Source organism: Salmo salar, chromosome 05 (assembly GCF_965601325.2).
Source record: "Salmo salar chromosome 05, fSalSal1, whole genome shotgun sequence".
NCBI lineage: Eukaryota > Metazoa > Chordata > Actinopteri > Salmoniformes > Salmonidae > Salmo > Salmo salar.
Window position 1 is genome coordinate 53,542,992 of NC_138295.1, and position 12,727 is coordinate 53,555,718.

Consider the following 12,727-nt stretch of genomic DNA (forward strand, 5'->3'; position numbering starts at 1 on the left):
CTTTGTAGTCAAACAGGGTAAAAATGTTACATGTTGCATGTTCAGACCTGCCATGATTGATGTTTGGTGAGTGGGACGTTGGTAAAGTAGGCCCATATAGCCTAAATAGTTTGATTGAAGAAATTCTGCTATGAAAAAAATAGGAGACTATGAAGAATGGAAACAATGTTTTTGTGTGTGTAGCCTATACAGTGTTATGGATGAGTGTGTGTAGACTGTAGGCATGTACACTAAGCTAGACGATAATATTATTTTAGCATTATTTTAGTGCTTCCAAACACTGTTATTTACTGTGTCAATAAATCTACTTTCAAGTGTACTGCCTCTCCTTTTCTCCACCCATCCCACTCCTTCTCCTCTCTACCTAGCACGTCTTTCCTGCCTTTCCCCCACTTTACTCTGGACCTGTTCCTCCCCCTCTCCTTCTCCAAAATAACTACGGCATGCTATGGCGCTTTTCGCAAATCACAACTCTGTCTACGTGGCGCTGCACATCTCTCTTATTCACTATCTTTTCTCATTCTTCGATTTCACCTCTCCTGTTGCAGGCATCGGGGCTTCTGCAGGATCTGCGCCCGGACTCATACCCTCTTACGATGTTTTGTATTATACCGGGGTCCGTGCATACTTTAGCGAGGAGTGGGAGAAAGCTGCGGAGCTGCTCGAAAAGTCGATGACGACCCGGGAGGCTCTGTTTCGGACACGACGGCAGTGCCATGAAGAATGTCTGCCAGCGGGACATGACAGGCTCCCAAAGCTGGGTGTGTTTGTGTTTACTGTGTTGTATGTGGTCGATTCATAGGGTATGTGTGATAGAGAGTATGTCTCTCTGTCTCCACGAGTGTGCTGTGTGCATGCATTAAATATATTAAATTATAAGCTTCTGTTTGCCACTTACAATCACAGCTTGCATTAGGGCCTAGATATCTCTCGGGAGTCAGTGATGACCCTATCTATCTATGGTCATGAGTGCAAGACAGTCCTGGTATGGTACATTCCAGTAATGTAGCATCTCTGCTGTGTGTGTGTGTGTGGTGGTGTGTGTGTGTGTGTCCGTCCTCAGACACCGAGAAAGGGAATGTGTGGGACCTATGGGCAGTGGACTGGGTCCAGCGGCGGGCTGAGTGTGTGCGGTTCTGTTTGGGACGTGCTGTCACTCCTGCAGGACAGCTTCCTGTGTCTGCCGACATCGAGTACGAGTTTAGCACCCGGAACCCCTATAACTTCCTCCAGGTCGTCTACTGGAATGTAACTATTAGTATATTCACCCGCTGTTTCATTATGTTCCTGTGCATATGCGTGGCTAACAGTTGAATTGTAGATCTGAAGTGCTAAGTGCTGCATCATTGCATGCTAAAGCGATTTCATTGGTTATTCCACTGGTAGTTAGTTACTCTGGTATAAGGCCTATATGATGTCATGTGCTAGCTCACTTTACTACATACTGTAGCAACAATACCCTACAACTACAGCTGTGGTCTTCATGCACTCTATGTCATCTGTACTTAACTTTCTTCTTCTTCATCATCTACCTCATCCTCCTGTTCTTTTTTTCCTCCTCCCCTCTTTCCCCTCCTCCTCTACATCTGCTACCTCGTTCTCGCTCGCTCTCGTTCCCCTCCTCTCCTCCCCTCTGCTCTTCCTCTTCGTCTTTTACCTCATTCTCTATCCCTTTCAACTTTTCCTCTCCTCCCCCCTCTTCTTCCTCAGCTGGGGAAAGTACAAAAGGCGGCGTCAGCAGCCCACACGTTCTTCGTGGCCAACCCCAGCCACCTGGAGATGAGGAACAACATTGAGAAGTATAGACGGATGGAGGGAGTAACAGAGGACGCATTCCAGGATAGAGAGATGGAGACAGAGAAACACTGGGTAATAAAAAAAAGAGTGGGAGAGAGGGGGAGGGTTGTGTGTGTCTGAGAAATGGTCAAATAAATGCTAGATTGGATGCATAAATAAGTATTCATGAATCTTGTCATAAGAAATATTCTTTGAAGATTCCCACATGTGGCCTGAGGGTTCAAATTCCTCTCTGTGTTTCACCTTAGGTACCTAACCAATCGTAAAAGCCCTTCAGGCTCACACAGTAACCTCTGCATGCACCCACAGCATTCCTGATAACATGTTACTAATGGAGTGTATTATAAATGAGAATACATCATGTGAACTTCACTGGACTTTTGATATCACTAAAGCCTAACAGTAAACAAAAAATGCAGTTAATTTCACTGCTCTGTTTTGTTTGTCTCCAGCAAGTCTTCGTGCTTTCCGTACTTACTATGCCCATTGGGAGTATAGGCCATCGATGACTCCTCTCCATCGCACTCTGTTCTAGATGTTCACCAATTATAGCCAACCTTTCCAGCTAACATTCCTCCTTCCTCTTACCCATAACCTCCATCCCTCTATTAACCACAGGCCCTGTACGACTCCGCCCTCACCTCTGAGGCCTCCTCTGATTGGACGCACGCCGTGGAGAAATGGAGGGAGTGTGTGAACGAGACACTGAGACAGACTGATGAGTGCCGGGCGCAGTGTGAGGTCGCCTCACAGCGGCTCCCTGAGAGCAGAGGAGAGGACGGAATGGACGGGGTGTTTGAGAAGGCTGCAGGTGAGAAAAACATGTTTGTTTGTTTAAAAATTGATATTTTTAAGGGTTTTATATATCCTTATTGAGATAGGACAGTGAAGAGGACAGAAAAAGCAGGAGAGATTGTGAGTCAGAAGGGCATGGGTCGGATTTGAACCCATGCTGTGATTGGAAGCTGGGCTGTACATGTGACACTAACCACTGGACCACACAGGTCACAGGAAAAACATGTTTGTGTTCATGAAGCTGGTTGTCTATGCAGGGCTATAGCTCATTCATTGCTAGTAGGCTGAACCTCTAGTAGGCTGAAAATGTCTGTAAGGTAATAGTGTTATATAGCGTTAAAAAGGCCTTATTATAGGGGGAGTGTTACCAAGACAGCTGACTGTAAACAGTATAATGTCAGTGCATATTTGGGTTGGTCCAAAACAAAGCAAAGATTGTAATTCTTATTTTAAATGTATTTTTTACCACTTTTTCTCCCCAATTTCGTGGTATCCAATTGGTAGTTACAGTCTTGTCTCATTGCTGCAACTCCCGTACAGACTCGGGAGAGGCGAAGGTTGAGAGCCGTGCGTCCTCCGAAACACAACCCAACCAAGCCGCACTGGTTCTTGACACAATGCCCACTTAACCCAGAAGCCAGCCGCACCACACCGTATACCAGGCTATAGTGTCAGCATGCACTGCGCCCGGCCCACCACAGGAGTCGCTAGTGCGCGATGGGACAAGGAACCTCCCCCAACCCGGACGACGCTGGGCCAATTGTGCGTCGCCCCGTGGGTCTCCCGGTCGCGAACCCAGAATCTCTAGTGGCACAGCTAGCACTGCGGTGCCTTAGACCACTGCGCCACTCGGGAAGCCTGTAATTAGTTTTACATGTATAGGATAGTTGTCCTACTATTTTATTCTTATGCTATTCTCTACTTTCCTAATCTTTCCTTCTCCTTATCATGTGATTTTTATCTCCCGTCCTCCAGCACTCTCCCTCTCCCTCCTGTCCTGCCAGCAGGCCTGTGTGACCCAGGTGGCGACACGACCCGGAAGGATTTCAGCCCAGGAAGACCTCCTACCCACACAGCTGGAGCATCTACACATCGCACAGTTCAAAGGTTAGACAGGGGAACGGTCATATCTGAAGTTACAGTAATGACCACATGATGACGCTAACGACAATTATGATGGTAACTCTGCTTCTACTGCAGCTGATGATACTGGCCAGGATATGGCACCTGAAATAAATGTATTATTTTAAATGGGCTCTGGTGCTTCATACAGGCGTTGACATATCTAGTGAACAACCAAAGCCCATCTCCCTCTCTCTCTCTCCCCTATTTCCCGCAGCTGGCGATCTAGGAGGAGCGGTGCATTCTCTGCGGTCTCTCCTCCTGTTCTACCCCTCAGACAAAGACTCCCTCAGTAACCTGGAGCTCTACACAGAGACACTGGGAGGTGTCACTGAGGCACATGGGACAAAGCCCTCCCAGGTACTAATGGTGCTCAGCCTCAAATCAACAACCCCTAGTCTGGCCCACAAGGGAGGTTTCATTTTATAAACAACACTCCTCAAATTTGATAGATACATTGTTGTATCTTACTCTACTGTGAAGACCAGTATATTGGTTTTCTCTGTAGGCATCACTCTTTTAATTTAATTAATTATATATTGGTCGCTTACACATATTTAGCAGATGTTATTGCAGGTGTAGGGACGTGCTTGTCATGGTCGTCGTAAGGAGTGGACCAAAATGCAGCGGGTATATTGATCATCTTCTTTATTTTATTAAAGAAAAAACACTTAAGCAAAACAAACGATGAAAACAGTCCAGTAAGGTGCACAGACTATACCGGAAACAACCACCCACAAACACAAGTGAAAACAAACACAACTAAATATGGCCTCCAATTAGAGACAACAACAACCAGCTGCCTCTAATTGGAGGTCATTGACAAAACTAACCTAGAAATAGAAAAGCTAGATAAACACATAGAAATAGATAACCTAGAACATAAACCAAAAACCCAGAAACACACAAAACAAACACCCCCTGCCACGCCCTGACCAAACTACAATAACAAATAACCCCTTTTACTGGTCAGGACGTGACAGTGCTTTAGTTCCTAGCTCCAACAGTGCAGTAGTATAACAATTCACAACAATACACACAAATCTAAAAGTAAAAGAATGCAATTAAGAAATATATAAATATTAGGACGAGCAATGTTGGAGTGGCATTGACTAGAATACAGTAGAATACAGTATATACATATGAAATGAGTAAAACAGTATGTAAACATTATTCAAGTGACCAGTGATTCCATGTCTATGTCCATAGGGCAGCAGCCTCTAAGGTGCGTCTAAGCCTCTATCTCTGTCTTTATATTCTCAGGAGATAGCCAGGTATGTGAGCCGCTCCCTGCAGGAGAAAAAGCTACTCTACTTCGGAATGGAAAACCTCAACTTCAATTTCACCGACCCGGTATGATAAAGTTGTTTATTGATTATCACTGGATCTGGTTTGGCCCAGAGCCATAAAGTAGCTACTGTATATCTAAACTATATATGACTCTGATTTGGTCACTCACATTTACTTTCAAACTGAACGATACAGCAGTTTGTTCCTTTTGTGTTTTTTTCCCCCCTCCCATATAGGATCTCTGGACTCCAGAGGAGGTTGTTCCTGAATTGCTAAGAGACACATGGAGGTAAGAGGAAACGTGAAGGAGAAAGTTACTGCAAAAGAGGACGGGAGTGTGGAGGGAAAGGGCTTTGAAGTGCTATTGGGCGGTTGAAAGCCATTTCCTTTTTGATTTCCAGAGCAGAAAAGGAAGTGCTGAATGAGAAAATGAAGGAGGGAGAGAAAGAGGTGGAGATGGACGATAGTGGGTTCTACGCAGGTAAGGATAAACATTAGTGTTTGGCATGTTACAAGCACACATTGACGGATTGGTAATGACAAAAAAACATAATTGGCTCGGGTCTCTGAGGATTGGGAAACACTAATCTGATAAACATTTATTTGATTTAAATGTTTGTGTGTGTGTGTGTGTGTGTGTGTGTGTGTGTGGACCCTCTTCCTGTGTCTCACTCACACCTCCGTTCTGTTCCCTCCCCAGGGGGCCCCGTACCTCAGGTTGGTGTCACCATCAGCATGGACGACAATTCTTTAAATGGAACTAATCGCGTCATGCTGGACGGAGTTCTAGATCAGAAGGAATGCGATACAGTACTGCGCCTAGCGACCGTAAGCTTGCATATGATTCGCTCAGGAAACAAGACTCCCTCAAACACAGGAAGAGAAGTTCAACAGAGATATGGAATTTGAATGAGCCCTGTCCCTTTGGTGTTTCCCATTGGATTGGAAATAATAACTAAAACTGCAATATAGTGAAAATCACACCGAGCATATCAGGGGCCATATACAGTATATATATATACAGTCAAAAGTTTGGATACACCTACTCATTCCAAGGTTTTTCTTTATATTTTACTATTTTCTACATTGTAGAACAATAGTGAAGACATCAAAACTATGAAATAACACATATGCAATCATGTAGTAACCAAAAAAGTGTTAAACAAATGAAAATATATTTTAGATTTGAGAATCTTCAAAGTAGCCACCCTTTGCCTTGATGACAGCTTTGCACACTCTTGGCATTCTCTCAACCAGCTTCACGAGAAATGCTTTTCCAACAGTCTTGAAGGAGTTCCCACATATGGTGAGCACTTGTTGGCTCCTTTTCCATCACTCTGCGGTCCAACTCATCCCAAACCATCTCAATTGGGTTGAGGTCGGGTGATTATGGAGGCCAGGTCATCTGATGCAGCACTCCATCATTCTCCTTGGTCAAATAGCCCTTACACAGCCTGGAGGTGTGTTTTGGGTCATTGTCCTTTTGAAAAACAAATGATAGTCCCACTAAACCCAAACCAGATGGGATGGCGTATCCCTGCAGAATGCTGTGGTAGTCATGCTGGTTGAGTGTGCTTTGAATTCTAAATAAATCACTGACAGTGTCACCAGCAAAGCACCCCCACACCATCACACCTCCTCCTCCATGCTTCACGGTGGGAACCACACATGCGGAGATGATCTGTTCACCTACTCTGCGTCTCACAAAGACACAAGTGGGTTGGAACCAAAAATCTCAAATTTGGACTCGTAAGACCAAAAGACAGATTTCCACCGGTCTAATGTCCATTGCTCGTGTTTCTTGGCCCAAGCAAGTCTCTTCTTCTTATTGGTGTCCTTTAGTAGTGGTTTCTTTGCAGCAATTCGACCATGAAAGCCTGATTCACGCAGTCTCTTCTGAACAGTATATGTTGAGATGTGTCTGTTACTTGAACTCTGTGAAGCATTTATTTGGGCTGCAATTTCTGAGGCTGGTAACTAATGAACTTATCCTCTGCAGCAGAGGTAACTCTGGATCTTCCATTCCTGTGGCGGCCCTCATGAGAGCCAGTTTCACCATAGCGCTTGATAGTTTTTGTGACTGCACTTGAAGAAACGTTCAAAGTTCTTGAAATTTTCCGTATTGATTGACCTTCATGTCTTAAGTAATGATGGACTGTCGTTTCTCTTTGCTTATTTGAGCTGTTCTTGCCATAATATGGACTTGGTCTTTTACCAAATAGGGCTTTCTTCTGTATACCAACCCTACCTTGTCACAACACAGGTAGGGGGTGACTACCTCATGAAGCTGGTTGAGAGAATGCCAAGAGTGTGCAAAGCTGTCATCAAGGCAAAGGGTGGCTACTTTGAAGAATCTCAAATATAAAATGTATTTTGATTTGTTTAACACTTTTTTGGTTTTAATTCCATATGTGTTATTTCATAGTTTAATGTCTTCACTATTATTCTACAATGTAGAAAATTGTTTTAAAAAATAAGAAAAACCCTTGAATGAGTAGGTGTGTTCAAACTTTTGACTGGTACTATATATATATATATTATACACTTTATGAATTTAGGCCCTGATCTTTATGGTTCTTAGGGATATGAGCCAGGGGTGGATTTGGAATACAGCAATAGCAGAAGTATTCAAAAAGGGCTATGAGCTCATATCCTCCATGATGACTTCCTGTGTTGTCCCTGACAGGCTGCTGCGTCCGCTGGGGACGGTTACCGGGGGCGACGGTCCCCACACACACCCCATGAGAAGTTTGAGGGCCTGACTGTCCTCAGAGCTGTCAAGGTGAGAACGATGGATCTGGAGATGAAATCTATCTATCCGTCTGTCTGTCTATCTCTCTGTCTCACATGGCCACATAGCTAATGAACAGTTAAACACTTTTCTGCTCTGCAGTTGGCTCAGGATGGAATGGTGAACCAATCAGACGCTAAGCTGCTGCATGAGATGGGGGAGAGGGTGAGAACCCTCCTGCACTCCTACTTCAGGAGTCCCTCAGGACTCCATTTCTCCGACACACATCTAGTGTGCCGCAGCGCCATCACAGGTATGGTCCACTCAAGCAATGCCCTCAATTTCTTGAAATGATGGTTCCAAAAATGTTTGGTTTCACATCTTCATATTTCAATGTCATTTCCATCTGTTCTGTTGACTTCATTATGTATTACATTTGTGGGTCTCAATGCAAAACGCTTTTCCCATTTCTAGTGTAACCCAATAGCTAACCCCTGACTTGTATCAGGTGTCTTATCTGCTCTGTGTTAAGTCACCCGTTGTGTTCATTAGGGCATGTAATGGAAAACTGTCTAAAACGTTTTGCAACGGAAAACTAAAATGAGTGTTTCTTATTGGACAACTCTAGGTTGTCCCTCTATTTCAGTCCATATTCTTCCATTTGGTGTTGTTAGGTTCTAATTTTCAGAGTAAAAACTCAACTGACACTCGGAAAGCTCAAACCAAGTTTATTCTTCCCAGAGTGTCAATACAGCTGCATTAGACAAAGACATGTTTACAATAGCTGTGGTATATGTACCCCACTTTGGGTGGAGTCTCCTCCTTCTCGCTACATTGTATCTTTATTGCTAGGCAGGAAACTAAGTGATATGGGCCATAAACGTTTCTTTCTCCCTTAACGTGACCTGACCTGACCTCGACCCCTTCATCGCTAATCCATGGCTCTCTCCCCTTATCAATGCCTCCCATGTGATCGTTTTCCCTGCACGCAGCACATTCCAATCTTAATTGTACACACCATATACCTTCCTCCTACAGATAACCATTCACTTCTGGTGTGGACCCTCTGAACCTAAGCACTCAATATTTCAATAGGATACCTGATAATTAACCCTATCCCTAGTTTATAGGAGTTAATACCCAGAATCCATCGGTGCCTAATGAACATGGCCCTCTTGTGTTGTGTGTCCTGTCCAGGGGACCAGGAGGGGAGACTGGACCTGTCTCACCCTGTTCATGTGGACAACTGTCTACTGGAACCTGAGACCAGACAGTGCTGGAGAGAACCACCTGCCTTTACACACAGAGACCTGAGGTACACACACACATTCATGCGCACACACGCACAAGCTGTCAGGACGCAAAAACACACACAAGCATTCTGGCAAAACATGTAATTACACTTTAAAAAACACACACAAGACTTGGAAGTTGAGCTATATAATACCACATATACTCCCATGTGTATGTAATTGGACAGTGAAGCTAAAATTGTAAATCTGGCTCTATACTCCAGCAGTTTGGATTTGAGATCAACTGTTTCATATGAGGCGACAGTACATAATGTCACTTTTTATTTGAGGGTATTTTCATACATACCTGTTTTACCATTTACAAATGGAAACACTTTATGTATTTTGTTGTCAATTGGCAGCTTCATTAAATAGTACCCGCAAAACACCAGTCTCAACGTCAACAGTGAAGAGGCGACTCCGGGATGCTGGCCTTCTAGGCAGAGTTCCTCTGAACAGTGTCTGTGTTCTTTTACTCATCTTAATATTTTATTTTTATTGGCCAGTCTGAGATATGGCTTTTTCTTTGCAACTCTGCTTAGAAGGCCAGCATCCCGGAGTGGCCTCTTCACTGTTGACGTTGAGACTGGTGTTTTGCGGGTACTATTTAATGAAGCTGCCAGTTGAGGACTTGAGACATCTGTTTCTCAAACTAGACACTCTACTGTACTTGTCCTCTTGCTCAGTTGTGCACCGGGGCCTCCCACTCCTCTTTCTATTCTGGTTAGAGCCAGTTTGCGCTGTTCTGTGAAGGGAGTAGTACACAGTGTTGTATGAGATCTTCAGTTTCTTGGCAATTTCTCGTGTGGAATAGCCTTCATTTCTCAGAACAAGAATAGACTGACGAGTTTCAGAAGAAAGTGTTTGTTTCTGGTCATTTTGAGCCTGTAATCAAACCCCCAAATGCTTATGCTCCAGATACACTACCGTTCTTTAGACTAGTTGAGTATGTAAATGTGGTATTTCAGTTTTTATGTTAAATACATTTGCAAAAAAATGTGAACCTGTTTTTGCTTTGTTATTATGGGGTATTGTGTGTAGATTGATGAGGATTTTTAGAATAAGGCTGTAACGTAATAAAATGTGGAAAAGGTCGAGGGGTCTGAATACTTTCCGAATGCACCGTATGTCCAAATACTTATGACTTCTTCAAATGGGGGGACTAGATACATACAATGCTTTTATTTCTAAACGGTAAAACAGATACGTATGAAAATACCCTCAAATGAAAGGTGACATTCTGTACTGTCGCCTCATATGAAACATTTGATCACCAATCCAAAATGCTGGAGTGTAAAGCCACATTTGAAAACATTGCGTCACTGTCCAAATACATACGGAGGGGAGTGTATGTACATTACATGAACAGACATTCCCATCCTGAACAAACTCAAACCAGTACGGCATGACATCTTAATACTAACACTGTTTAATGGTCTCCTCATTCGAAGGTAAACAAACACAGCATTCAAACGAACACAGGTGCCATTCCACAGCCTAGTCTAAGATTCTTGATTTCAGGCAGGGGGGTGTGAAGAAATAATGTGACGTGCCTCTGGCAGAGTGCTATATAGTACCACTAGGTTTGTTTACTAAGCAATAAAGATGGCAACTGACAACTTTGACTAGACTTGTTAAGTGCCCCACTAAGACCATGTCTGATTCCATTCCAGCGCCGTGCTCTATCTGAACGATGACTTTGACGGTGGGGAGCTCTTCTTCACAGACAGGGATGCCAAGACTGTCACAGTAAGTCACTTGACATTAAAACTCAAGTAGAACACTTTACACTGGCTGATCTTCACATGACCTTTGACCTATGCCCCACCGTGACCCGGTCATCACTATCTGGCCATGCTAGAAAGGATGGAAGCACAGCTTTCTAACATATGCAATTCTAACCTTAACCCGTTCAGTAACCGTACACCTATTAGCCCTAAAGCTAAATTAAGAACAAATAGTTTGTGTTGTGTGTAATTCTCAGTAAGTTCTGACAATATTGCCTCTTCTATCCATTCTAGCATGGCCCTTATAGAGGCTACCCTTTCTGACGCTCTCTTTTTTCCTCTCTCTCTTTTCCTCTCTCTCTCTCCCTCTCTCTCTCTCTCTCTCTCTTTCTTTTACGCTCTATTTTTTTCCTCTCTTTTCCCCTCTCCCTTTCTCTCTCTCTCTCTCTCTCTCTCTTTTCCTCTCTCTCTCTCCCTCCCTCCCTTTTTCTCTCTGTCTGTCTGTCTGTAGGCCCGGGTGAAGCCCACCTGTGGTCGACTGGTGGGGTTCTCCTCCGGTCCTGTCAACCCCCACGGTGTGACCGCTGTGACCGCTGGCCGCAGGTGTGCACTGGCCCTCTGGTTCACCAAGGAGAAGCACCACAGGGATATGGTGAGAACTGTTATTGGATTGGTTGCTCTTTAAAAGCCTGGCCCAGATCAGATATGTTTGGCATGACAATGACCATAGGAGTTGGCAAGACAGCACAAACAGAAAGGGGAGCAGGCTAACGCTATAGAGTTGTTTTTTTTTAAGTGTTACTGTTACCCCAACCACTTTTTAAAAATAAATATATTGTATTAATGGTTAGGTAGGTGAAGCTGATCATAGATCAGTGGTTAAGGTGAATTTCTACCACAAGCGGTGAAGTTACAAAAGTGACTGCATGGTTATTGTTTATAGCAACGTACTGTACATAGCAACAAGATCAGCTGCAGACAAACAAACAGAACATGCATGCAAATGTAATGGTGGTTGCTTTTTCATTTTGCCCATCTAGCGCTTACATCTCCAAGCTATTTTCCCTATGCTAATTCCCTTTTTGTTTAGATATCACTTTTGAAGAATACGTCTATGTCAGTTAGGGTTGGCAGTCAAATAACACAGGCACTTCGATTTTACCGTTGGTCGGTTTATGAATAATCTATAATGTTAAGGTTGAACTTGAGGAAAGTTCTGGCACAATTTTCCCTAGATTTGAAAGGAGCACTTCTGTTTCTTACCCAGCTAGCCTGGATTTTGTCTGATCGCGGCCGTGGTGTGAATAAGGTCCGTTCAACCTCACTTTACCTCACATTCCTGTACCTTCTGTGCCTCATGCAGGAGAGGGAGGAGGCCGAGGCCCTGTGGGCTGCGGATGGACAGAGTGTGACGAAAGGAGGAGAAGTAAAAGAGGAGGGAAGAGAGGGCACCGCTTCCCCGGCTCGGAGTGGTAGAAGCGGAAGCCAGTCGTCGAGGACTAGAGGGAGGGGCAGGGTGACAGGGGGAAAGGACGAGCTGTGATGGATTTAAAGACTGAACCACCCACGCTGAACAACGGGGTAGTCCTGTTCACCTCCCTGTCCTACTTGGTGGACCGTCCCGGTCCAGCCACCAGTCCCCTCTCCCAAAAGACCGTTGAACTCTTCTCTATTTTTACACCAGGCTTTTCAATCCCTACCCACGCTCTTTCGCTCCCTCTTCCTCTTTTCCTCTCTCTCTCTGTCTGTGAGACCATTTGTGAAAAGAAGGTATTTTTGTCTGTCTTTCTCGCTCTCTCTCCCTCACGCTTTCTCTTTGAGACTGTGTTGCGTGATTGTGTGTCTTTCCACCCCCTCCATTGACAATCAGTTCATTTGTGTTAGAGTGTATGCCTTAGTGTTTTCTATGTAATAATTGTAACATACCTGCTGGAGAAAAGTAAAAGAAATTGAATAAAAGGTATTCAAAATGG

The 12,727-nt window shown here is 44.1% G+C and overlaps 1 protein-coding gene across 1 annotated transcript; it reads left to right on the forward strand.

Annotated features, from left to right (window-relative positions):
- Positions 1 to 175: 175 nt before the first annotated feature.
- Positions 176 to 12,727, forward strand: LOC106605089 (prolyl 3-hydroxylase 3). Its single transcript, XM_014200383.3, has 16 exons — positions 176 to 761; positions 1,064 to 1,248; positions 1,711 to 1,869; positions 2,416 to 2,608; positions 3,568 to 3,699; positions 3,932 to 4,074; positions 4,978 to 5,067; positions 5,241 to 5,293; positions 5,406 to 5,485; positions 5,705 to 5,832; positions 7,691 to 7,786; positions 7,898 to 8,048; positions 8,933 to 9,050; positions 10,701 to 10,776; positions 11,266 to 11,406; positions 12,118 to 12,727. Exons 1-16 carry the CDS (start codon positions 449 to 451, stop codon positions 12,295 to 12,297), a joined length of 2,238 nt encoding a protein of 745 aa, XP_014055858.2. The 5' UTR covers positions 176 to 448; the 3' UTR covers positions 12,298 to 12,727.